Below are 24299 nucleotides of genomic sequence, written 5' to 3' on the forward strand. Positions count from 1 at the left end.
ACCATGGTTTACTATCCTGTAATGAATGGTTCATGTGCTTTGAGTTGGTAAAAATAAAAGAAATATGGGTATATAAACTATTCTGTGTCTCCTCTGGAGCTGCATTACCGCTTTTTTTTAAAATACAGTATTTCTGATGACATACAGATGGACCTGACCATTTTATTTATTGTGTAGTATGCGCAAAAAAATAAAAACAAAAAAGCCAGTATTTTAGCAAGTACTGAACAATGCTTTCATTAATATACCATTATAGTAATAATATTCCTTCTCCAAGTTATTCCATAGTACATAACTGACTCTCTGTAGATCTTTTTAAATTTCTTTCGATTTAATTGACAATCTGGATTTTACGATATAATTGAAGAGGTGAATGACTTTCAGTGTGGCCATATTTATTTAATTTACAATATCATAATAAAGTTAATACTCATTCTGCCTTGTGTTGAATATGAAAATCAGTCATACTGTCTGCATGTTCGGTAGTAGCAGTTGTCAGCTTGTAGTAAAGGGTGAAATTAGAATGTGAAATAGTTTGATTTCATGTGTGTGCATAACCCAATTTCTCTATGAAAAAAGAAATGTTTTTCAGCATTTTCACATGGTGTATTTTGTTCACAATATAATGCTTCTAAGCAGTCCATTTAAAAAAACTGTGAAGATTGAGTATTCTGACAAGATTTCTGTAATTGACTTAGAAATTAAAGAAAATGTTTTTTCTATGTATAAGAATACATCAAAATTAAAGAGTGTATAGCTAGAAAGCCAACTGACCTCTCTTTCCAGTATTCTCTATTAAGTTTATTGGGAGGAAATATTGGAAGCTTATTGGGACGAAATTGGAAATGGAATGATAATGTTAGAATTGTGATGCAAGATGTGTTAAATGTTATAGAGTAGGGCAGGATCAAAAAGTGTTTAGAGAGGAGGAAAAGAGAAGAGGACAAGCCTGTCTCTATATGTACCATCTTCACAATATACACATACATGATTTTGGTACAGTATGTAGTCTGTCTTTTGTTACAGACTGTCTTATGCTTATTTAACATTTACCTGTGCATTCAGATGTTTACAAAATACCTGGGTTAAATTATTTTAAAGGTTGAAGTCAGGCAAAAGCTTCCAAGTGCCTAAGTCACTTCTGAAAATGAGACCTAGGTTCCCGATTTATTTTAATGGTTTTTGCATTTTAATCAAATATATATATTAAGTTAGTGTTCCCAAGAGTTTTTAATTAGTGAACAAATTTTTTTTTCTTGCAAAATAGCTTGCATTACAAGTGTGTATCACCAAAATCTACCAAATATCTAAAGGGGAAGGCGTATGAAGTATTTGCAATGGACGCAATTATGTAATAATATTTGAAGCATCTGCGGAGAAAGGCCTTTTATGTAGCCATAGTTCAGACAGTAGTCTATGGTTACTTTAAAAAAAAAGAAACCAAGTCCTGTTGACCTAATCATATTCTGAGTGTAAACTGTAATTTTATTGTAATTTCATCCTAACTCTTTCTTGTAACTCTTTCTCATCATAAACTGTTAATGTAAATTTATTTCAATGAAATTATATTTTTAATATTCTAGGAAAAAGTGAAAAAGAAACTGAAGAAGACAAAACAGAAAAAGGTAAGTCTGAAAGTAACATTCTGTTCTTCTGAACTTCAAAAGCATGCTTTCTGGTGGGGGGCACTGATTTAAATCAGATTAAATACTAGTGAAGCTTAGCTGCTGTACATCTTATGTAGGTAAATTGGAGTTGAATAAACATCCAGAGTGCATGTGCTTTTGTAAGTAAACGCACACTTGTTTCCAAAGCTGACAGCAATGTATTCCCCTTTTACATGCTCGCAGGCTGCTGTTAAAAACTTCTGCTGTTTCAGGAGTCAAAAGCTTCAATGTTGTACTCCTAGCTTAGCTCTCCAGAGGTCACAGCTTCACCAGGCTCCTCGGGCGTCTGTGGGTGAGAGGCAACCTGGGCTGCCTAGGCCCAAAAGCTGGGTTCGGCACTGCCTGCTGTGCTCAGCCTGGGGACACAGCTGGCTCCGTGCTGTGTATGATCTGACCTCACACAGCTTGTCCAAGGGATGTAGAAGCAACCTATGGATGGTCCAGTGTACTCATAGCTCTGGTGCACTGTCATGTAACGTAATTCAGGTAACTTAGGTCAATCAGTAAAACAGATAAAAATAAATTGTAGGTCTAAACAGATGCAGCTGTGGTGTAGAATGGTTATATCCATCCTTGCCCACAGCAGAAGATGCCATCTGGGAGCACTGGTAGCTACTTTAGAAAGACGCCAGGTGGCACTAAAATCAGTCCTCATCAACTCCGTGTTTACCCAGTAGGGGTTTCTGTCTGGTTTAAGTTAGGTAAGAACACACAGAGGCAGGTTTGGTGGAAAAGAAGTGGGTGGTGCTAAGAGCACCATGAATCTGTTCTCCCTATGCTGACATTGGTGCTGGCCCCATGCATTCCCTGTCACTGCATGAAGCTTGCACAACCTCTGCCATTCGGACAGATCAAGTTTTGTATCTGTCCTTAGCTATATCATTACAGTGAGCAGTGCACAAAAGCCTTAGGGCCTGTACACTTCATAGAAGTGGAGATCTCAAAGTCCAAAACTGCTGCATAACACAACGCTGAACTAAATGTATAGGATGCTAGAATATTACCATGTACTTTTGTACAGAAAGTTAATGAAGAAATTTATTTCTGGCCTTGTCAAAGAGTTGCTTGATTCTAGCCTTTGAATGAAGCCAGAAGACTTCATGGTGAAAGGGAGAGGTGAATGATGGAAATACATGCCAAAAATAAAATTACCATTCTGCAATTGTTTCTTAGAATCAACATCTAACCAACCAACAGTAATTTCAGACAGAAAACCCTGCAGAATACTTTTTACTGCAAGGTAGATAGTTCTGGAATAACTACAGCTAGAAATTTATTATAGTAATTAGATTCCTGAGCTTTATTAGTCCCTAAAATGATGCAGTTTTTATTGTCTGATTGCTTCCCCAGGTAAGTTGATTATAGAGGTTTTGCCCATTCTACCTGTACCAGTTTGGAAAGATGTTTTGATTATTGTAGCGCTACTGGCTTTAAATTGTCTAGATGCAGTTACTTGGTTTTATACCTTCTAAGTTATCATTTACAGAAGCCCATAAAACAAGTGGATCACTTACACTATTTGTATCTCACCTATTGAGCTTCCCAAACAACAGGACAATGACAGGAGTTTTTCATCATCATCAAATTCTCATTCAAGCACCCACTGAGAGACAGCACAATTCCAAAAACTAATTCGGGTCTAGTATGAGGAGGGAAGACAATTACTTGAGCAAATTTTGAATTCCAGGTAAAAGTAGTTGGTCTGTTAATATATATATGTGTGTGTGTATGTATGTATGTTTTTCAGCCCATAACTGAAATTTTGAAACTTGGACTGGGAAGGTCAGAGTATTTGAGGGGGGGGATGGGGGGGGATTAGTAAAACAGAAGGTCATAAAATTCATTGGAAAACTTCTACAGAGCATGATCTTTGGAATCTGCTTAGCATTGTCTTTTAAAGGTGCCCATCTACAAATTGCCAAGAACATTATTACTGAATTTGGATCACAGCAAGGATAGGAGGGTGTTTAGAAAAGAAAGCCTATGCCTCCCCTGGGAATAGCTTCCTTAGAGTTTGACAGTTTAAGATGGAGAACTGGCGGGAGGAGCCTTCACTGCCATTGACTATGAGACTGTGTCACATGGGGAGGTCTCTATTTTAGATTTGGTTTGGAGCTGGCACCGCCCACGTCTATTTTTGTCAATGTGGGAGAAAAATAAGGAGGCATCATTATATACTTATATAACTATAGAGATTATGACTTTTATTTAAAACTTTATTTAAAACTTTTAAATAAAGTATTTCCACTAGTGGTAAGCACAACATATGGTCAGTGCAGCAGGATTGTTCCAGTGCAGTTTTCAATTCAAAAACTGGGGACCATGTGTCCTCAAGATGGCTGTGAAGACCATGATTTATCTTGAATCCTTAGGCCTTATGAAGGTAATTAACTAAAAGCCAGAGTCCTAGCTGCTTTCTGTTTTGCGTGCCAGTAGCAGACGCAAGATAGAGGAAGCCACCAGGAATGCCCCCTTGGCATTATAATGATGATAGGGAAAAAATAAAATAATCCAATGGCAAGAACTAAAATCTATTTATGAGGTGGTTTATTAGATAGGAAGCAGAGTCTTTCTATCCCCACATTCTCTTTCCACTCCTTCAGAGAGATTGTGACATTAGTTCCTCAGAAATGGCAAGGCAATAGAAATTTCATTAGAAAGATAGTTTAACAAGAAATACTCAAGCTAATAGTATAATATGGACACTCTTAATCACAGAGGAGGCTACTGTCTCTCTCCATCGACTACGAATCCTACAGCATCAGTTCCCAAACGTTAAAGCAAGACAGTTTAGCCTATGTGGAAGGCACCTTTCCTCCCAGACCTCCAAGTTACACCAGCCAGGAGTCAGTCATCCGTGTCAATGCACAGGATAGGACCAAGGTACCAAGCTCCAGTGCAGCAGGCAAGCCTGCCCTCCCACTCTATGCCTTTTCATAGTCTCCAAAGGTAAGAAAAGGAGCAGAGGACTTAGGAAAGGGAATAGTTACTACTGAGAGCAAAAGACAGAGGAAGAGGAGAAAAGGGCATCAAGACCAGGTGGAAAACTGTCTGAGCTAGCCCCAGTTGAGATTTCTTCCTGACCACAGTTGCACATCAGCTGACAAGCTCACTGTTTGTGGTGTCCTTCTTCCTGACGTGTATTGTGTCAGAATGAAGTCACATAATTGTGAAGTATCTGTTCCCAACATTTTACAAGGCACAGGAGTGAGAGATGATTTGTGTTAAGTATATGAAAGTGCATACTGGTGTTTAGAGATAACCACTAATTGTTCTGGGATTTCTAATAGCAGCATGATATTATCTCCCGTTTACTTGGAATATCTTTGCTCAGGAATAAAACTGTACATGTATCCTTTGATCAGAGGCCCAGTGTATGTCAGCAAGGACAGAACAATTCATGCTTTATGTTGCGCTAAAGGTACTCCATCCTTTAAATGATATTTTCAGAAAACAACTAGTTGAAGCCTTTAGCGTAGACAATATCAGAGACCCACTTAAAACTAACTTGCTGTCTGTTAAAATGCCAAGTGCATGCTGTATCTTTAGAACAAAAAAAAAATATTAATCATGAAAGGTAATTATGATAGTATTCAGTATTTTTGTCCAGTTCTGGCTAATAAAGTATTGACTGTTTTGAGACATTAGGCTGATATCTGATCGGTCAGCTCAGCAGTGTTTGCTCTTTTAGGAGGATAAGGTTTTCCTTAGTCTGGCTAATTGCTTTGTATTTCAGATGAAAATGTGAAATGGAGAGCTGGGGTTTTTTTCTCCCTTCTGTGGAGGCTAGAGAGCGTTCGTTTACTCCATTACAGAAATATTATTACTAGTTATTTCTGACATAATATTTTTACCAGTTTGTTCTGTGTTGCTTTGGACTTAGTCAGATGTAATAAATTTTTTGCCATGTACTAGTTGTCACTCTGGTTTTTTCCATATGTTTTTTTTTCATATTACTTCATGTAATTGGTTTGGATGCGCTTACCACATTAACATAATTGGCTTACTTGGCATTTTACACCAATTTCAAGCCTTGTGTTCTGCTCAGTTATACAGGACCATACAGATATTTGATAATTTGAGAACGTTTGTCTAGAAATTCTAGAAAAGTTTTCATTCCTTGATTGTTATTTCTTTAGGCAACTTTTTGGTTTAAAAGTTGTAAAGTATGAAGAAATTATACTTCCATTATAATTCTGTGAATAAAATTGACATCAAAGCTGCAAAATGATTTGCCTGATGCTGTCTGTGTGGACAGTTACTTAAGAGAAAAATATACATCTGCTTCAGATGAAGATTTACAGAACTTGATTTTTTAAAACATTATTAGCCTTTTGTTTTTGCAGAAAAAGTTAATATTATCTTTTTTTTTAATCTGACCTGTAATCGAGATTGCTTTCTATCACAAGGCACTGTTTTTAATCACTTAAAGGTGTTCTGAAATTATACCATTGAGATTACATTCTTCTGTTGGGAAAACTCATTTTGGAAATGCCTTTCTAAAAATGCATTTTGGAAGGTTTCAAGGAAAAAATTCAGTAGCTTCACAAAATGTACTTTTCACTGATTTCTTTGACTTTTCCCAGTGTTTAAATGAAAGAAGAAAAATCTTTTATTGCAGACTTAGTGTGGGTTTTTTCCTCCACAAGAGCCTGTATTATTAATGGCAAAAAAATATTAGTTCACACATGCTGGCTAATAGTCATCAGTGGAGAGATGTTTGAGTTTGGCCACTGGATTTCATTTTCCATTCCCTGTGCAGCTGCTGTTTGCTGCTGTATCTCCACTTGTTTCAAAGCCGATGGCATGTTCTAGTCTAGATCTTCAGACCTGAGCAAGATTTCCTCTGGTACTGTTCCTTCTTGGCACTGAAACTTTCTGTGAGATCACAGGCTGAGAGAGTTGTGGGGTTTTGTTAGCCTGGAGAAGAGAAGGCTCTGCGGAGACCTTGTTGCAGCCTTTCAATACTTAAAGGGGTCTTATAAGACAGATGGGGACAGATTTTTTAACAGGGCCTCTAGCGATAGGACAGGGGGTAGTGGTTTTAAACTAAAAGAGGGTATATTCAGACTAGATACAAGGAAGAAATTTTTTACAATGAGGATGGTGAAACACTGGAACAGGTTGCCCAGAGACGTGGTAGATGCCTCATCCCTGGAAACATTCAAGGTCAGGTTGGATGGGGCTCTGAGCAACCTGATCTAGTTGAAGATGTCCCTGCTCGTTGCAGGGAGCTTGGACTACATGACCTTTTAAGGTCCCTTCCAACCCAAACCATTCTACAATTCCATGATTCTGTGATCAGGTACTGAAAGGAAGGAATAAACTGTTTTCTGAGTCTTTCAGCGTACACACTACTGGCTTCCAAACAGCCTGCCGGAGTAAGAGTTATCATCTAAGAGGAATGTCAATGAGTTGAGGAGAACTCCGGATGGGACTCAATTCCAGATCAAGACACTTGCATGTGGCTGCATGTGCTAGTGTAGTGTCCAAACTGCATTATGTACAATGATCATCTGTACAGTCAGTGGAGCCTTCAGCAAACCACTTAGTAGGTGTTTTTTTAGGCTCCATTGACTGTAATGACTAGATTTCTAAAGAATAAAGTAGGGTTTAGGTGTCTACATAGAGAAACCTAAATTTAGTTGCCTTAATTTGAATGTGTAGAAACAGGTGAAGTGTTTCTTGCAAAGGGATACTTATGTTCTGTTAGCACCATTTGGTATGGGGCCCATGTAATTATGTGACAGCAGAGAGGCTTTGTCACTTGCATTCATCTTTCCTTGAGTCACTCTCATGACTGCTTATAGCCCTAATAATTTTCTGAAGTATGCCCCAGAGACGGAGACTGGAAGTAGAGTAGATGGTCAGTAACAGGTATTTGGGGCAAGAGAGTTTAGGGGAAAAGACCCTTGAAGAAGGGCATGAGCAACAAGGGTGTGGAAGAAGACAGGTATCTAAGAATAAGTTGGGGATAAATAGGAAGAGCTGGACTAAGGAACAGATTGTGAGCAAGTGTAGAAATGAAAGGGAAGAAATTTTGTAGGGCATCAAGGTTGAGAAGGGGAAAGGTTGGGAAGAGGATGCCAGGAGAAGGAGAGAGAAAGGAGATGAACAGAAGCTTAATGGTTGAGTAGAAGCTGCAGAGCATAAAAGCATGATTGTTAGACAAATCAGATAATGGAACTGATCCATTTATTTTTGAAATTCAATATTCTGTTGCTGGCATAGGGCTGCGAGGAATCTCAGTCACAGTGGTGACAGACATGGAGCTGGAGGAATTTCTTTAATTGACAAATGAGATAATGGAAATTCCTTGTCTAATTATAGTCTTGGCATTAAAGCGCATTGACATACAGCAGTATATTACAGAAATTGTAGAAAATAAGACTAGGTGGGACCCTGACGCTTACTTTGTCTATTCTGTTGACCAAAGGCCTTATCAACTGTGTGCATTGTTCCTGGCAGATGCTTCTAGAACTTGTTCTTACAAATTTCCAGTAATTAGAATTCCATAACTACCCTCAGCAATCTGTTCTGCTGTGCTTGCTCGTGGATGCTAGTTCTAGATGTTCAAGACAAATTTTCTGTTGTAGCAATTTTAAGCCTTTTATTCCTTGTCCTGACTATGGTGATGTAGAAAAGAATTTATTCTTTTAATCTCTGTAGCTACTTTTTAGAGTGGTACGTACCCTTCTTCCAGTGAGGCAAACTCTTTACTCCTACCTTTTTCCCCTTCGTTCTTGCTTATTCGGATGTAAAAAGTGCATTCATTACTTTTCAAAAGATATCTCTCCGTTATTTGTAGAAAAAGACTGTCGGTGCTTTTGGTGATGACAAGGGGCCTTTCAACATAGAATAGGCCTGGTATTTTAGTTTTCATATGCCAAAATAGGTATATAAAATAGCTATTCCATCATCTTTCATTGGATGACATTGCAGGCTATTAAGTTTACTGCACATTTAATACATTACCACTTCCAAAATATTTTCCTTCTCTGTTTTTTAGGGTTTTTTTCTGTTTTTCTTTTTCTCCTGTACCTTAATGTAGAAGGGAGAGAGAAGATTGCTTGTCATCATTGGCCATTGTTTATTCCCCAACAGAAAGAACTAGCATGGAGTTTCTTGTAAGGCTTCTTCCTCGCTTGCTGCTTTGACAGTGGAAACTGTTTTCTCTGAGGGAGTCTTCAGCACTCCTATGACAACAATTCTAGATAGAAAGCCTATCCTTACATCCAACACCATTATTGAAAATCCTCAGTATTATTCTTGCAAGACCATAGTATGATATATAAAAGAATTATTATCATTTTAATGTTCAACCAGATTTGGACTACAAATACCCTAGCAGTTGTGTGATCGTGCATTACTTCAGCTACATGGTAAAATTTGTAAGTCATTGAAGCAAAATTACATGTTTTTTTCCTCTGAAAACAGATAAGTTAACTTCTTTGTAACACTGAATTTAATACATTGGGTCACATCTGCTGAAAGATTATTACACTAGAAGGAGGCAATGGATAATTTATTAAAATACCCCTGCAGGGACATAGCAGGCTATCTGGTTAATATAGAGGAATGCTTGATGGTTACACTGAGAGCTCTCTGATGAATTCTTTAACATAGGAATAGAATGGGGGGTGAAAATGATTGCTCATTATATAATGTTTACTGTGTTATATTGGTGCCTAGCAGCTGAATAATATTTATTTTAACAGCTTCTTTCCAGCTTTTCATATTGATCTCCTGCTGGTCTAGAGCTGATCCATAATTGTACTGAAAAGGGGAAGATAATACTTCTTTGTAATGGAGGGTGGCAAAAAGGTTCTCCCAACACATCACTGGAGTCAGATATGAGGGGAAACATGTCTTACATCTTTGTGCCACAGACTTGTAAGATTTTCATTCATTTTTTCTTCTGAGCTGTTTCTGTCTCATCTCCTTGTAATCTCAAAGGAATTGTGGAAACAGTGTCCCACAGGCAGTAATAGTTTCCTGGTGAGTGGGAAAGCTTCTTTCCATTGCCTTGAAGGAACCTTGCTGTTGCCATGCTTACCAAGTTTGAGAAGGACCAAATGACTTTGTATCTTTCCATGAATACTGAAAGTTAGAAAGCTGAAAAATAGCTGTCCTTTCTTATTGACTACACAGTTTCTATGTAACTGGCCAGTCTTAGATAAAGATTTTGCTTCATGCTGTAGGAACTGACAATTGACATTTTAGTTGTGGTTTACATCATTCCTTGTATGTACAGCCACCTACTTAGAGAACAGGAAGAAACCAAGTGTTTGGTGGTGATGTCCAGCTGGAAGCTCCCCAGATCATGTACCCAGAGGAACTGACATGCCTCAGTTTTCCTGCTAACAACAAATGACAGTTTCACGTAGCAGCTGTGAACTCAACCAACCTAAAAAGTCCACAGGGGCACTTGCTTTTATTGGCCGCTTGGGCTGATGCTTCTGGGTTCATCCACACCTACTGTTGAGCAAGCCAGGCCTTAGATATAGCAATGAAAAACTGAGCTGGCATATTTTTAGAAAAGGAAAAAAAAAAAAAGAAAACAAAACACCAAACACAAAAGCCAGCAAACCTTTTGCACATTATGGATTGTTCTTTTCATGCCCAGTGACTTTTATGTCAGAAACTTCTGACCGTACCTGTTAGTCACTGTGGACTGAAGGTCTGGGGTGGAGGGGTCCTTTCTCTCATGGTGAGAGCTGATTTTGTGAGTGTTGCTGGATTCAAGGGGTATGAGCACTTGGAACAGAGCCAGTGCTGTGGTCCTTAATCATTATCATCATTAACTGCATGAAAATGCAGTAAAGACATCACTTTGCTATGAAATGTATAATATTAAGGTAAGACATAGCAAGATTGGAATCAGCCACAGGTTGAAATGCATTTCTACTATATTATCTATGGGGAATGAACAAAAGACATGAAAACCATCTATATTATTATATTAAAAAAAAAAAGAAAAGCAAAATCAGTTCAGTTCCATGATAACTACATTCCTTAAGGGTATTATTGTGTGTTTGAGTATAAATGCTTGATGTCAAGTCATAGGGTACAAACTTGGAAGTGTTTAGCAAAGCAAAACCGATATATTAAAGTATGCTATTTGCTGGTTTATCCTGATAAAGGAGTAAACTCCTTTATGTCAGTTTTTTCCTTAGCTTCTTGGTAGCTAATGCCTTGGAAAATGACAGTCACTTCCATTAGAAGAAGGATCAACAGGGATATAATAATCCTAATGCACTGCTGCTTTAGTACCTTTCCTGTATAGATCTTAATACATTTTTATATTTAAAGCTTCATATGACCTCTGTGAATAAGTAAATTGAAGCTATCCTACTAAATTCCATCCTGTTTAAATTCTATTTCCCCCCTGCCCCTGAAAAGCGATAGTATCTATTTAACTGTGCATACCAATGCTGCAAAATAGTTTATAAAGGTAATGTAAGAAAAACTCTCTCCATGCAGAGCTGTCTGAGTTCAGTGTTGAACATGACAGTAAAAGTCTTACACAGAAAGAACCAAAGGTAGTCAAGGGCTTTTTTATCTCAACAGAAGCACCTCAGACTCATGAGATCCCCTGATGCTTGGATGGGGTTTGTGTTGGTTTAGCATTAACTAAGGCATTGGTCTTTCTCTGAGGTTTAACGCAGACAAAGTGATTTGTCTGCCTAAATCTCTGTGTAGGATCAGAGTCTCGGAGAGAAACTATCATTTAATGACTCATGAGCACAGCTTCCAGTAGCATGTTGTGGCTCTTGTCATTCCTGAACAGTGCACCCAAGGACTTGGGAAGCAGAATAAAACATGGCTAGTTACAATACCTTGTTATCCAAAATACTTGCTGCAGCTTTGCAGCAGTCTTGTGATGTTAAGCTGTATGGTGTTTGGTTTTAGCTTTACACATACTAGTTACAGCATTCCCTATTTAAACAAAGAAAATAATTTTACTTCTCTTCATGCTATTAATGACTTACTGTCCACAGAGGGGAAAAAACAGTAATGCATAATTTAAGCAAAAATATGTGCTATTACTTACAGATATACATAACTAGTAGTTACTTGTATCAGCCACTGTATATTTCCCTTACTTGTGTCAGAAAAGGGTTTTTTTTCCTAATGAAGTGCAAAAGGAAAGTTGAGCTGTAGCAAATGTGGAAAAAAGCAGTTATCTTCTGTCATATCATTCAGTAGTTTATTTGCATTTTTTTTAACATCTAGTATACTTCATGTAACCAAATAGACATTGTTTAAGAGTGAACTGCTATGAAGTAAATAATAGCTGTTTAAATTGGCACAATTTACTTCAATTTGCTTCAAACGCAATTTACTTTACACAATTTATTTCAAGGCTGGTTTGCTACATACTGCTGCTGCTCTGCTACTGAGCGATAGCTTGCTATGCTGTGGAAGCTTGATGACTTAAAGAGGTCTTGATCGGACATTTCAGAGTTGAACCTGTTTTCAGCAGGAAGTTGGACTACACAACTTCTTGAGTCCCTCCTACCCTGAGTAACTGATTTCTATCAAGTCTTTTAATTGCTTTAGATAAAGAAGTAGGCATATATAGGCACAACTTTAGAAATTACTAACATGTCCTGGTAATGGTATTTTTCATAATACCATATAAATGTGGAAAAATAAGTTAACTTTGTTCTTCCATGTCAATTGAACCATTTGGAAAAAAATTCTTGACTATATGAGAAAAAAATTCTTGACTATATGAGATAAAAAATGCTTTTATCAAAAACTTGACTGCAAAGTTATTCAGTTTGAATGACTGAAGATTGCTTTTTCATACAGGAGTTTGTGATTGCAGTACGTAAGAAATCAATTTCTTTTCAATGTATTCTGAAACTGCCTTATTTGAAAATCATGCACTTTACCAGCGTAGTACTAGTCATTAGTTAAAGGTTGCTCCAAGCAATTGCTGTGAAATATGAAAGAAGTAATGAACTGTGTCTTTTTTAAATCTCTCCTAGCTAAAAAGAAGAAGAAGACAAAGCTCTTAAACAAGTTTGATAAGACCATTAAGGCTGAACTAGATGCTGCAGAAAAGCTACGTAAAAAGGTAAGTTTGAATGTTTCACTCAGGACTGTAGACAGTGGACAAAAATGCGCAAAATAAAAATTAAATGAGAAAAAGGGAGAATTACTTTCAGATAACTTTCATTGACTTTTTAAAATTAAATATTCAGTGCATGTTTATCCTTCAGGCTTCATTTCTGCTGGATAGTTTATCTTAATTTTTTGTAAAGTCATAAGTGTATGTCTGTTCCTGTGTGTTTTGCTCACCTTTAACCTTGAAAATATTTAGCTTAACTGTTGAATTCCTATCATCAAACAACTGCTTAAATTAATCATATGGAACAGGGTTAGTTCTGCCCTATCACTGTTGTCCATTTGAGAACTGAAGTCAGCTATTATCAGAGAACTTAAATCATGTGTGTTAATATGGATCTTTCAGTGTTCATATGCTTTGTGAGCATTAGTTGCAAACCTTTGTTGTAGGCATTGTCTCTGTTGGGATTCTGCACACATCTTGTGAGTGTCTCTGCTCCTGTACAGCTGCTTAGAGCACGAAGCAGATGTTCCTGCTTCTCACCAGTGGCAGCAAGACCTTAACATCAATCAGTCAATTTTGGTAGTTCTGAATTTAATAACTTGACTATGAAAAACAAACAAAAAAACCCCCAACAATAAACAAAAACTCTTCAGTCATCTTCTCTGATAACTTCCAATTTTATTCTTTTATTTGAGTGTTTCAGAAAACAAGACCTTTGCAGAGATGTCCCTTTTCCAGATGTGAGATTAAATAGTGAAGCAAGACTATGTGACTGTTAGAAATGAGACACCTTAAGTCTTTTGGATGTAAATCTTCTAGAAACTCAGATATACCTCACAAGACAGTCCTAGCGCATGGAGAACAACTGCAGGTCTTTGTTGTACCCTGGATTTCAGATGGCTGAGCAATGAGATACGCTATTTTTAGTACCATAAAATAAAAACCATTTTAATCACTGCAGGTGTAGGATTATTCTTGATTTTCGGAAGACTGACTGCAGTTTTAGCTTTACGTTGCCATCTGTGCAGCCCCAGAGTTCCTGTAGGTCTGTGATGGGGCTGAAGGGCTACTACAGAGAAAGCACTAACCTCAGGCTGCTGCTGCTTTTCACTAGGAGCCTTGTTTACGTGTTAGAATACAAAAATAAAAAGCATTTTCATGCTTCTTGTTACTTAAACCATTGGTTGATCAGAGAAAGGCATAACAGAAACTTTTGATGATCCTATAAGGTCAGTTGGCTGACTCTCTTTTCTCGTCTGTGTCTCTTGGTGACTTGCAGACAATCACGCTTATCTTCTAGGGAGCAAGATAAATTTAGTAACAAGTCAGGCGTGTAATATTTGAAGATAGCAAGACAATTGTGTATAATAGTCCACTCATATTTATAAAGCTGTAAGAGTTGGAAGTGGCAGGAAGATCTGATGCCAAATTTTGCCAAGCAGTGCTCAGCTCCTATTTAACAGTTCAGCTGGTTCTTCTCAACTTCCATCCTTACTTGCTAGTCAGCATCAATCATGAGAATACCGGACTTTGTATGCAACAGGGAGGAGACAAAAAGCACATGTGAGGTGTCCCGAGGGACATTGATATGCAAAACACAAAAGATTTGAAGGAAACAGCCATACAGTATGGATGAGTCTACAGTATTTCCCCTAGAAGAACCATAGTTACAATACTGTTCATCATGTGAGGTACGCAGAGAGGAAATTTCCACATATGTCTAGAACTTCCTTTGTATTCTCCAATCAGTTTGGATTTTGTTATTAGCAATAGAACCTTTACATTTTTATAGAGACAGGTTATTGTCATCTCAGCATTTTTTCCAGTCAACAAAGGGGAAGTGAGTAAAATAAAAACAAAGCTATTCATTTTAACCATGTGAAGTAGATAATATTGTTTCTGAAATAACAACAATTAATTTCTCTTAAATAAGCAGGCAATCCCAACAAAAATATCAGTGAAAACTGTTAATTCAGTCTGCATTTTTTTGTTTTGTTTTTGTTTTTTAATTGGGGAAATGAATGTGTTATTAGGTCATGCATCCTTCAGCTTTTTTATTAGACAGAATTGCTGATAAATATCTCTACTTTCCAGGGAAAAGTTGAAGAAGCTCTAAGGGCCTTTGAAGCATTAGTGAATCAATATCCACAGAGTCCTCGAGCAAGATATGGGAAAGCACAGGTACTAAAAAAAGGCCATAAATGTTAAAAAAGATTAAATAAACCTTTTTTAACAATAGAGTTCTAAACCCCAGTCAGACTTCGTTTATAATTTTATGGATGTTTCCTAGGGAAAAAAAGAATTATGTGATCTGTCATATTGTATCTGTTTCAGTCCTCTATTCTTCCCCAATTACTTTGGGAGCTTTTGTCTAACTTTAGTGGGAGATACTGTAAATAACACAAAAATAAGATACATCCTGTATATCTTATGAAAACTGACAGATAAACAGTAAGAAGAGATAAATCCCAATTAATGTCCCAGTGCAGGAACAGGCAGAACTTTGTTTTTACATACTGTTTGCTGCTGCTGGTAAATCAACACATCAGTCCGCTTTGAGATAAATGCTGCTTTTTGCTTAGTGGGAATAGGGAAGGATTTTTTGGAGTTTTTATAGAGAGAGTGTTAAAGGGTAAAGAACCTAAATTCATAGGCAAGGAGGCTTAATTAGCCTTTTCTGGTGGAGTGAGTTCTGTTTCAGGTGTTCTCATGCAAAAAAAGTGAAAGCATTGGAAAATAAGCTCTGTATTCATAATACTTTTGAGCCGTGTTGGGATGTCTCAGAAGAGAATAATCCTTGTATTTTCGTAAATAGTAGAATAATCCCACTGCACTAGGTGTAATAAAAGACTGCTTGAACTCCGGTTAATCAAGATGAGCAAAGTGAAACCTGCACCGTAGAAGGGAATTGTGCTGTTTTACAATTAACGAGGCACTTGAATTGGAGTCACAGACAGTTTTCATTTGGTTATTAATAGTCATGCTAAAACCAAAGCTGTGATTATCCAAAAAACTATCACACAAGCACTTGATACACAGCAGACCAAATACTTTAGTGTTCTGTGTGAGGGATAGTCTGCTGAACTATTTGCCTTCGTATGGTAGCAGACTACTTTAGTTCATATATGTGATGGACTTAACTCTGTTAACGTACGCTTTTAGTATTTACCTTTTTAATGAATCTACTCATTATATCTAAGAGAATATGCTTCCTGCCTCCTCATTAGCTCACTGCTTTTAGGGAGGAGGGCAGATCACTGAAGCCAGCTGTGAAGCTTATTCTCATTCAGAATTCCCTCCAGTTGTCCCTTTACAACAATTTGTAGTCACAACCTGCTACTTTAGTAATGCTTAAAAGGTCCTACAGACCAAGATCTGAAGTCACAATTAGCATACACTTTCTGGGAATGTATAAAAACAACTATAAATCCATTTCTGTTTTCAGTAGCCTCATAAAAGTCTTTTTACTGAACACTCATATTAACATGAGCAATGACAATTTATTGAATCCAGTATGTGTAAGTTGAATCTGTTTGAAGGAATGGGAAAATCATGGGCTTCACTTACAGATGGATTATTCTTAGGGTTTACATTGTAACACCGTATTACTTTTAAATGGGTATTTATATCAACACAACACATTCAAATTTGCTATCTCTCATCACTAACTAAAGGTAAAACTGCAGAGAAGGGTAAGGGTAAAGGTCAGGAATTCACCACAAGAGTGTACTTCTCCATTTCTATGAACCATGAACCAACATGACATGCTAATTTTGTAGATTCAATTTCTAATAGGACATGAGGATTCATTTTTCTGGATCTTTCAGTAGCTTTTGAAAGGCAACTGTTTTCCCCAAGAAGTTTATTATTAGAAGTGGTTTTCAGAAATTTGAGCAATTCTCGATTTCATTTCTGGAGCTACACTTCGGCCAGATGAAAAAATCTTCTACAGAAATCGTTAACGCCTTTAAGGCTGGAAAGAAGAACAGGTAGATCTTAAATCTCCTTATAGGTCTTGTAGCATCTATAGTGGTGAATTTATGCAGATTTTTATGCTGACAATTTTTGCCTCTTGCTTGTGATCTTTTACTATTCTTTGCCGTGCAATTCCCTCAAAAAAAGGAAAAGCAAATTTCCTAGTGAATATACATCAGAAAAATAAATAACCTCTTCAAACTGATTTCTGTAGTTATGTCTGAAACCAACTGATCAACTGTTTGACTGAGTAGTCATGTTCTTTGGTATTTCCCATATTCTGTTTCAAAGTAGGCCAAGGAAAAAAACAAGTAAAGGACATAAGTGCAATAGACCAATAAGAGCTTTTGCACCTGCAGTGCTTGTGATGCACCTACACCTTGCTCTGCTAATTGACCTAAGAAAGAACATAAGCCCATAAAAATAGACGTATTTGGGAAGAATGCCTTAAACACATGAAAATTCATGCATTTGTGTAAACAATTCAAAGTAATGCTTTAAAAATTCAGCATTTGAGATATAGTCTTATTTTTTTCAGCTGTGGAAACAAATTAAGAAAATGCCATACCACAGGTGAAATCAGTAGTAGCTTCCATTGGCTTCACTGAAGCTGTAATTTCACAGTAGAGATTTCATACACCCTTTGGTCTGCTCCTGAATTTAATGAACAAATTAAAGTTCTGAAAGAGTTGTAGGGTAGATATTCTACCAACATATGCAAGAGTAAAGCCAATTCCTAATTAGTTTTTTTAGAAAGAGTGTAATTAAATCTGTGTCAGAATATACGGAAGAAATGGTTGTTGGTGTGTGTGATCTGTGTATTGCTGCCAGTGTGAGTCTTAGTATACGCATAGTCTGTAGGCAACAATTTACATTTCTTCCATATTATTAAAATGGATTGATTCATTTATTTTCAAAAGCAGAAATTATGACTTCTACAAATGTTAACCAAAAATCTGTGTTAATGTATGGTTTAGGTGCAAATTTCCTCATACTTATGCTTTCAAACAGTTTGCAGGAAACAAGAATTAACAGTAATTCTAATCTGCCTCATGAAAAAGCACAATCAAATAAGTTTTCCATTGTTATACCAAAACTATATAGATGAAAGATAATTCTAAGATTATTCACGTAGTCTAACAATTGCATAGTTTGTCTTTTAAGAAAATTAAGTTATTTTTAAGACTAATGGATTATTATGTGTTCTAATAATGGTTTTGTGATTCTTTCTAGTCTGAAGATGACTTAGCTGAGAAAATGAGAAGTAATGAGATGCTGCAAAAAGCCATCAACACCTATGATGAGGTGGTTAGTCTGCCAAATGTCCCTTCAGATCTGATAAAACTGAGCTTGAAACGAGAAGCAGACAGGCAGCAGTTTCTTGGTAAGATTTGAGGACGGTGTAAAAATTGTGGAAGTTGTGTGAGCAAGGCTTTCAGAAGGTCACTAAGGACTTAAAAATGCCACTGACAATTTTCGGTAGGACTTGTGTTCCTAATCTCTTAAATGCTTAAGAAAAATGTTTTAAAATTCTTTAAAATTTTTCTAGGGAACTAGTGTATATAATTGCTTGTATGATAATAGTGCCTGTAGACAACAGTGCACTAGGTGCTTAAGAGAAGCTATGATGAAAGGTGGTCAAAAAATTTTTATTGACAGAGAAAGAAGAAAGTGTTCTTCTTTTTCTACTGAAGCTGAGGGAAATCATGAGAAAATTAATGGCATACACAGAGTAAACACACCCAGAATAAACTTTCAATAAACATAGAGAAGAATGGAATTGAACTAGGGGATAACATCCGAAAGTTTAGATCTCAAGTCTGTGATGTATGAGAAGTGCTGATTAGAATATGAAGCACAGTCAACTTTGGTGGAGAAAAGAGTTCTCGTCCCATGGGTTGGATTTGAATATCAACTTGCTTTGATGTTGCTGTTCCTCAGCAAGACCTCATCTAGGAAGTCGAGGAACATACTTAATTTTAAGCACGTAAAGCGTGATTAATTTCGTAATGGAAATACAGTGGAACTATTGCTTAACACTAGAAACGCATTTAATTACTTAATCAATTCAGACTAAGTTTATTTTGATGTGTTTACCTCGTTTTGTCAAACACTTTGACATCTATATATGAAAAAGCAAGCATGTTACTGCTACACTATGAACGGTTCTCCACTAGAGGCTACCATAACACTGCTTGATATGTGTTCCCAGTGATTTCCTGAAATATTCCTTGCACGGCTACACCCCAGTGACAACCAAGCAGCTGAATATATTCCTAGCCACACAAGTTTTTTTTCAAGTTCTGCTTCTTGATCTTTAGTGAAAGTGGAACACCTGGCTCTGATTTGTGTTTTCTTAGACGTTGTGTAAGCATCTTACTACTGTTACTTATATCTGTAGTTGTAATTAAGTCTTGTTCCATCAAATTAGGTCGCATGAGAGGTTCCCTGGTTACTCTACAGAAATTAGTTCAGCTGTTTCCCAGTGATATTTCATTCAAGAATGACCTTGGTGTTGGTTACCTCTTGATAGGAGATAACAGCAATGCCAAGAAAGTGTATGAAGAGGTGAGCTTCCATTCCAGCCAAGGAAAAAAATTATTTTCATTCAGATGTTCATTCTAAAGATTGCCTGCTTTTAACTTTTTGAGTTGTTAAAGAATTTGCATGTCTGGTTTTGAAGGGTTAATATAGGTATGATTTTTTTCTAGTGCAGTTCTTAATTATCTTCTAATTTTAATTCAGATTTCCTTATACTGTCATGCTAAATGTTTGTCCTCATAGACAAAGAAATGCAGATGTTTTTCATATGCTTAATAATATTAGGTTTCTTATACCTTCTGGCAGCCAGGTTTGGAATATATTGGCAACACATATAAATGTAATGCATAGTATAAAAAAAGATATCTACAAGACATGGAAAGCAGAAGTAAGCCTGTTTCTTTACAGGTACACTGTCTCTAACCATATGATAAAATAGTTCAGTACTCAACATAGCTATTTAACCTTTGGTTTTTCATGATTTTTGTAGACAGCCTAAATTCTGTTTTTCTTTCATGATGGTTGTAGTGTGGACAGTTCATTGGATTTATATTACTATTTTATATATGGTTTTCAAGACGAGGAAAACTCACTGCCAGGAAGGGCCACTCTGCTCCTGTGATCTAGAAACCCTGTTAACGTCTGGAAACTCACTGACAGATGCGGAGCTTGATGTCACTGGTAGAGCACAAGCTGTCAGCACCTGATCGGAGATGGTCTTGTTGGCACACTTGTTGCAGTGCTTGTTTAGTACAGGCGTAGTATGGTAATTGGCTGGTTATGTAGACTGAGGACGAGTCAGCATGCTTAGTACCACCTCTTGAGAATAAAGGCTCAGTTTTCCGTCCCCCACATCCGGTAGTCTGAGGGGATTATCATCTCAGGTGGTTTCTCAAAGAGAAGGAGGACGTTCAACTGCATGGTTGGAAGCAGAGGCCGAACTCTGATAGTACCTTTTTTTCCTCAGGCTCCTCTGGTAGTCTCAGATGTTGCCAGAATAATGTTTGCTTTGCTACTTTGGCTACTTTGTAGGTCCCTCCATAAAACATTTCTGTTCAATAATTTTTGGTCTGCTGTCAAAATTTCTCAGAGGATTGGAAACATCAGCTTTTAAAGACAGAATATATTAACCGAACCTGCTTCTCAAGCTGCAACGAACTTGAAAAAACAAAAACATACTCCTTTTGGGCAAGATTTTCCTTTGCAATTTTTCAGTATTTTGCTGCAAACAATATAGATGTTAGAATTACTTAATATCAATAATCACAGGACTTCTTATAAAAGAGAAGGTAATCAGTTTGCTATATAATTACTTTGATACTGAGTTTGATATACTTCAGAAGAAGTGTATACTGCTCTGATTAAGAACAGATATGCAAATAAGAACTGGTCTGCTTTTAATATATTGTTTTCCATGCTTCCATAGACTTTATCCAATGTAAGTACTCTTGCAGTTCACTAACCACTGAAATAGAATAGATCATAGTGATGTTCTGTCCTTGTAATAAAGCAACAAATAAATACCTTTTAAAAGGAGTTGGATTTATGCTTTTTAAAAATCATGTGGGTTTTGTCCATATTCTGGCTATTCCTCAGGCTGGATTCCAACACAGTAATGTAATTTTTCTTCTTTGTTGTAATTCAGGATAAATTTATATGAAGAATTTTAAGAAAGGAAACATAGCCAAAGAAACGGGGAGAAGCTCATGTGTACCTGCTTTTATTCTTGGTTATACTGAATGCTTCTTGCATGACTTTGAGCAGATTGCTTAGGGGCCATATGGTCTGCTCTTGCGTGCTTCGTTTAGTTGTTGTAATGCGTATTTAGAAGGTGATTAGCATATGGTTTGGAGCTGCTATCGTAGGTGCTCAGGCTCTGTCCACAGTAAATAAAGAGAGGGGCAAACTGAAGAGTGGTTCTGGGGGCCTCTGGGAGACATCTTCTTCCCATGATTTTTGAAAAACAAGGGAAACTTCTGTAGTGTAATTAAATCCTTCTTCTCACTAGTGTAGGACAAATTAGTCATTTGATAGAAAAACGTAAGAGAGCACAGATGAGCATGAACTCAGTGCTGCACAGTAGATGCCTTCAATATTTATGAATCCTGGGTTCTGGTTCCTACTGTAAGGATGTTAATACATTTTATTCAAGTGTTTTTTAATGCAGAAGGCATGCACATCTAAGAAGAGAGAGCAGAGCTCAGGATGCATGCTCAAGAGAACATACCCCTTGTTCGACTAAAGGCTCAGCTTTTTGCTGATTCCCCTTTGGTCCCATTCTTTTCTTTGTGGTTGTCTAACTTCTTGTGTATGTGGTACTTGTTTCTGCTCCTCAGGCAAGTTCTCAAGTAGTTGAATACTCTTCTGTGCAGGAGAATCTAGACTCCAAATTTCCCATTTCCTGGGAATCTGCAAGATTCTTGGGCAAAAGGTACCGGTGTCCTCCCTTGCTTCCTGCTATAACATTTCTATCTTAACTCAGTGTTATCAGTTTGTGTTAAGCATGGGCTGAGCGTACGCAACCAGCTGGACCCTTCACAGGCACTGTTCCCTACCTTCGGATTACATTATACACCATTTCAGACCAGCCTAACTGTAGCTGGCATCATCTCCAAGGAATTGAGTAGATGCCCATGGAATCCTAGTGAATGAAAACTTTCTGCTTTACGTTTAATAGCCAGTTTACTTATTTTCTATTCAATTCTTGTCTTTTTTGTATAACCTGATTTAAAAGTTGGGAACTAATCAAAATTATTTAAAATTATTTTCCCAAAATTTGTTAAGTCATAGCAGCTGTGGAAGTGTTATAGTGACATTTCTATTTCAAAAATCTTAAATAAGATATGTTTCTTCTTTAACTACAGAAACGATGTGCATAAACATTGAACTTCAGATCAAGAGAGTTTTGTACGTATAGCTGTAGTGTGGTATAGTTTAACTGATACAAAATACACTTTTCTATTGTGCATTTACCAAACTTTGTGCTGAACCACAAATAGAAAATGGTGTCCAATTGGAGAGGATTTCAGTTTTGCCTAATACTAAAGTATTTTCTTTTGAACATTACACTTAGGGACACGGAAACATAACATTAAAAGTAGTCCTAGTAGAATTCAGAGCTATTTTTACTTTTAAAGAAAACTTAATGTTAAAAGTAGTCCTAGTAGAATTTAGAGCTATTTTTGTTTTCAAAGGTCTACGGATTATGATAAAATACAGTGGAAAAGAACTTCATAAGACCAGTTACTCTGCTAATAGCACTTTTTCTGCCTGCCATGCTGAGGCATGTCTGCATGGCTCAGTGCAGCATTATACAGACATGCACAAGCCAGCTATGATTGAGCTATCTCAGGTACAAAAAGCAGAATATCCACATTAACACAGTACTCTGCCCTGGCTAATTAGCCATTGATAGCCCCAGAGGTTAATTTCTATATTCATGATTAATATTTAATGGGCTATGAGCAGTTTAGTAAAACTTATTTCTAAACATAATTAATATTGCATGCAGCAACAGCAACAGAGTAATACAATTTACATTAAATACTTCCAGTGTAATTTCTGCTGATTGTATCTCTTTGCTTCTCTTTAGGGGCTCTGAATGTAGATCATGCCTTAATGCAACTAGGCATGGTTTAAATGAACTGTAAAACAGAAAATTCTATTCTGTCTTAATTAATCAGATAGCTTTATCCTATAGCTAAAGGAACTGTAATGAAATTATATGGCTAATAAATATTTCTGTCAGTCATTTTATTTTACCCTGCAGGTACAGATTCTTGGATCAAAATGGTTATACACAGAATGCTGTGGTCAAAAGGCATAAGATGCATAAGGTGGTAGCGTATTCTTATACTAGGGATCGAGCTCATCCTTACTATGAATTGCCATGTTCACTTTTTGCTAATTATGTGTCATATTATGGACTTCAGACAGATTCTTAAATTGATTGTTCCTTCATAGAAGCTGTTCTCTGCAAAAAGAAGTGAAATGCTGCTATTTTTAACTCATAACATTTTATACCCACGTTGCACTGATTTTGGTTTTGCTCATATGTAGTTTATATGTAATAAGGTTTGAGAAAGCAGAGAAATTGGCCCAGAGGACTTGTTATGGTTTTGCTTGTAATTATTTTGATTGAAAAATTAAGTTAGGCAGTGACTGGAAAAGGCAGAGGGAAATGACTATAATGTATGCAGACATTTTATCCATAGTATAAGTTTAGTAGCTCCAAAAATGGATTTAGGCAAGAGAAATTGTTCATCTGTCCATTGTTATGTATTTAGTGACTGTGCTAGACATTCGGCAGGTGTCAGCCTCTGTAATTCCGCTGACTCCCAGGCACTTCTGATGATCTCACAGACTGAGGATCTGTCCTGAGAAGATATAAGGAGAGAAGAGATGTAACAACAGATTAACTTGACCATGTAATTGATATTGCATAGAGCTTCAAATGGTATTGAATATATACATGATAGAAACGTGGAGCTGGAAAGTAGATCAAGGCATTCTCTAATTTTCCCCTTGGCTAAGGCAGACCAAATGTGCTTAAATAATCTCAGTAATGTTGGGGGTACATGTTTCAGAACTCAGGCCAGCCAGCTTCACACCTCCTTTCCCTGAAACACTCCCTCATACAGTGATCCTTTCCTACAGCAGTCCCTGTACTCACAAATCTTTCTCTTGCACAGTCCCTATGAAATATCCATCTCTGGATGTTTGTCTATGGGTTTTCCTTTCCTGCAAAATTAAGTCAGGTTATAACTCAGACATTGTCTGAATCTTGTTCAGGATACAAAATCTTTTAGCTTAATTCAACATGCTAGGTCTTGGTCAAAGAGTGCAGCACACAACTATACAAAAATAATTTATCCATCACCTTCTAGTGTGAAAGCACATTGAATCACTACTGCATTAGACCTTGCATTACCATCTGATAACTTTCTCTTGGCCAAGCAAGTGTAAGCTCTTCCAGGGAGTGCTTCAGTTCACTGTCGTGCTGAGAATGCCCTTTGTGTTCCCAGGGTTTGCGCGGT

The 24299-nt window shown here is 37.0% G+C and overlaps 1 protein-coding gene across 1 annotated transcript in view; it reads left to right on the plus strand.

The window, feature by feature from the left end:
• The window catches only part of ASPH (aspartate beta-hydroxylase), a 98677-nt gene that overhangs the window by 49067 nt on the left and 25311 nt on the right, over positions 1-24299 (plus strand). The window contains exons 7-10 of the mRNA XM_059836293.1: positions 12665-12753; positions 14842-14928; positions 17956-18106; positions 19154-19290. Of these exons, the coding sequence (XP_059692276.1) occupies positions 12665-12753; positions 14842-14928; positions 17956-18106; positions 19154-19290 (464 nt within the window). The remainder of the gene's footprint in view (positions 1-12664; positions 12754-14841; positions 14929-17955; positions 18107-19153; positions 19291-24299) is intronic.

The sequence above is a fragment of the Gavia stellata genome, chromosome 3, assembly GCF_030936135.1.
Source record: "Gavia stellata isolate bGavSte3 chromosome 3, bGavSte3.hap2, whole genome shotgun sequence".
Taxonomy (NCBI): Eukaryota; Metazoa; Chordata; class Aves; order Gaviiformes; family Gaviidae; genus Gavia; species Gavia stellata.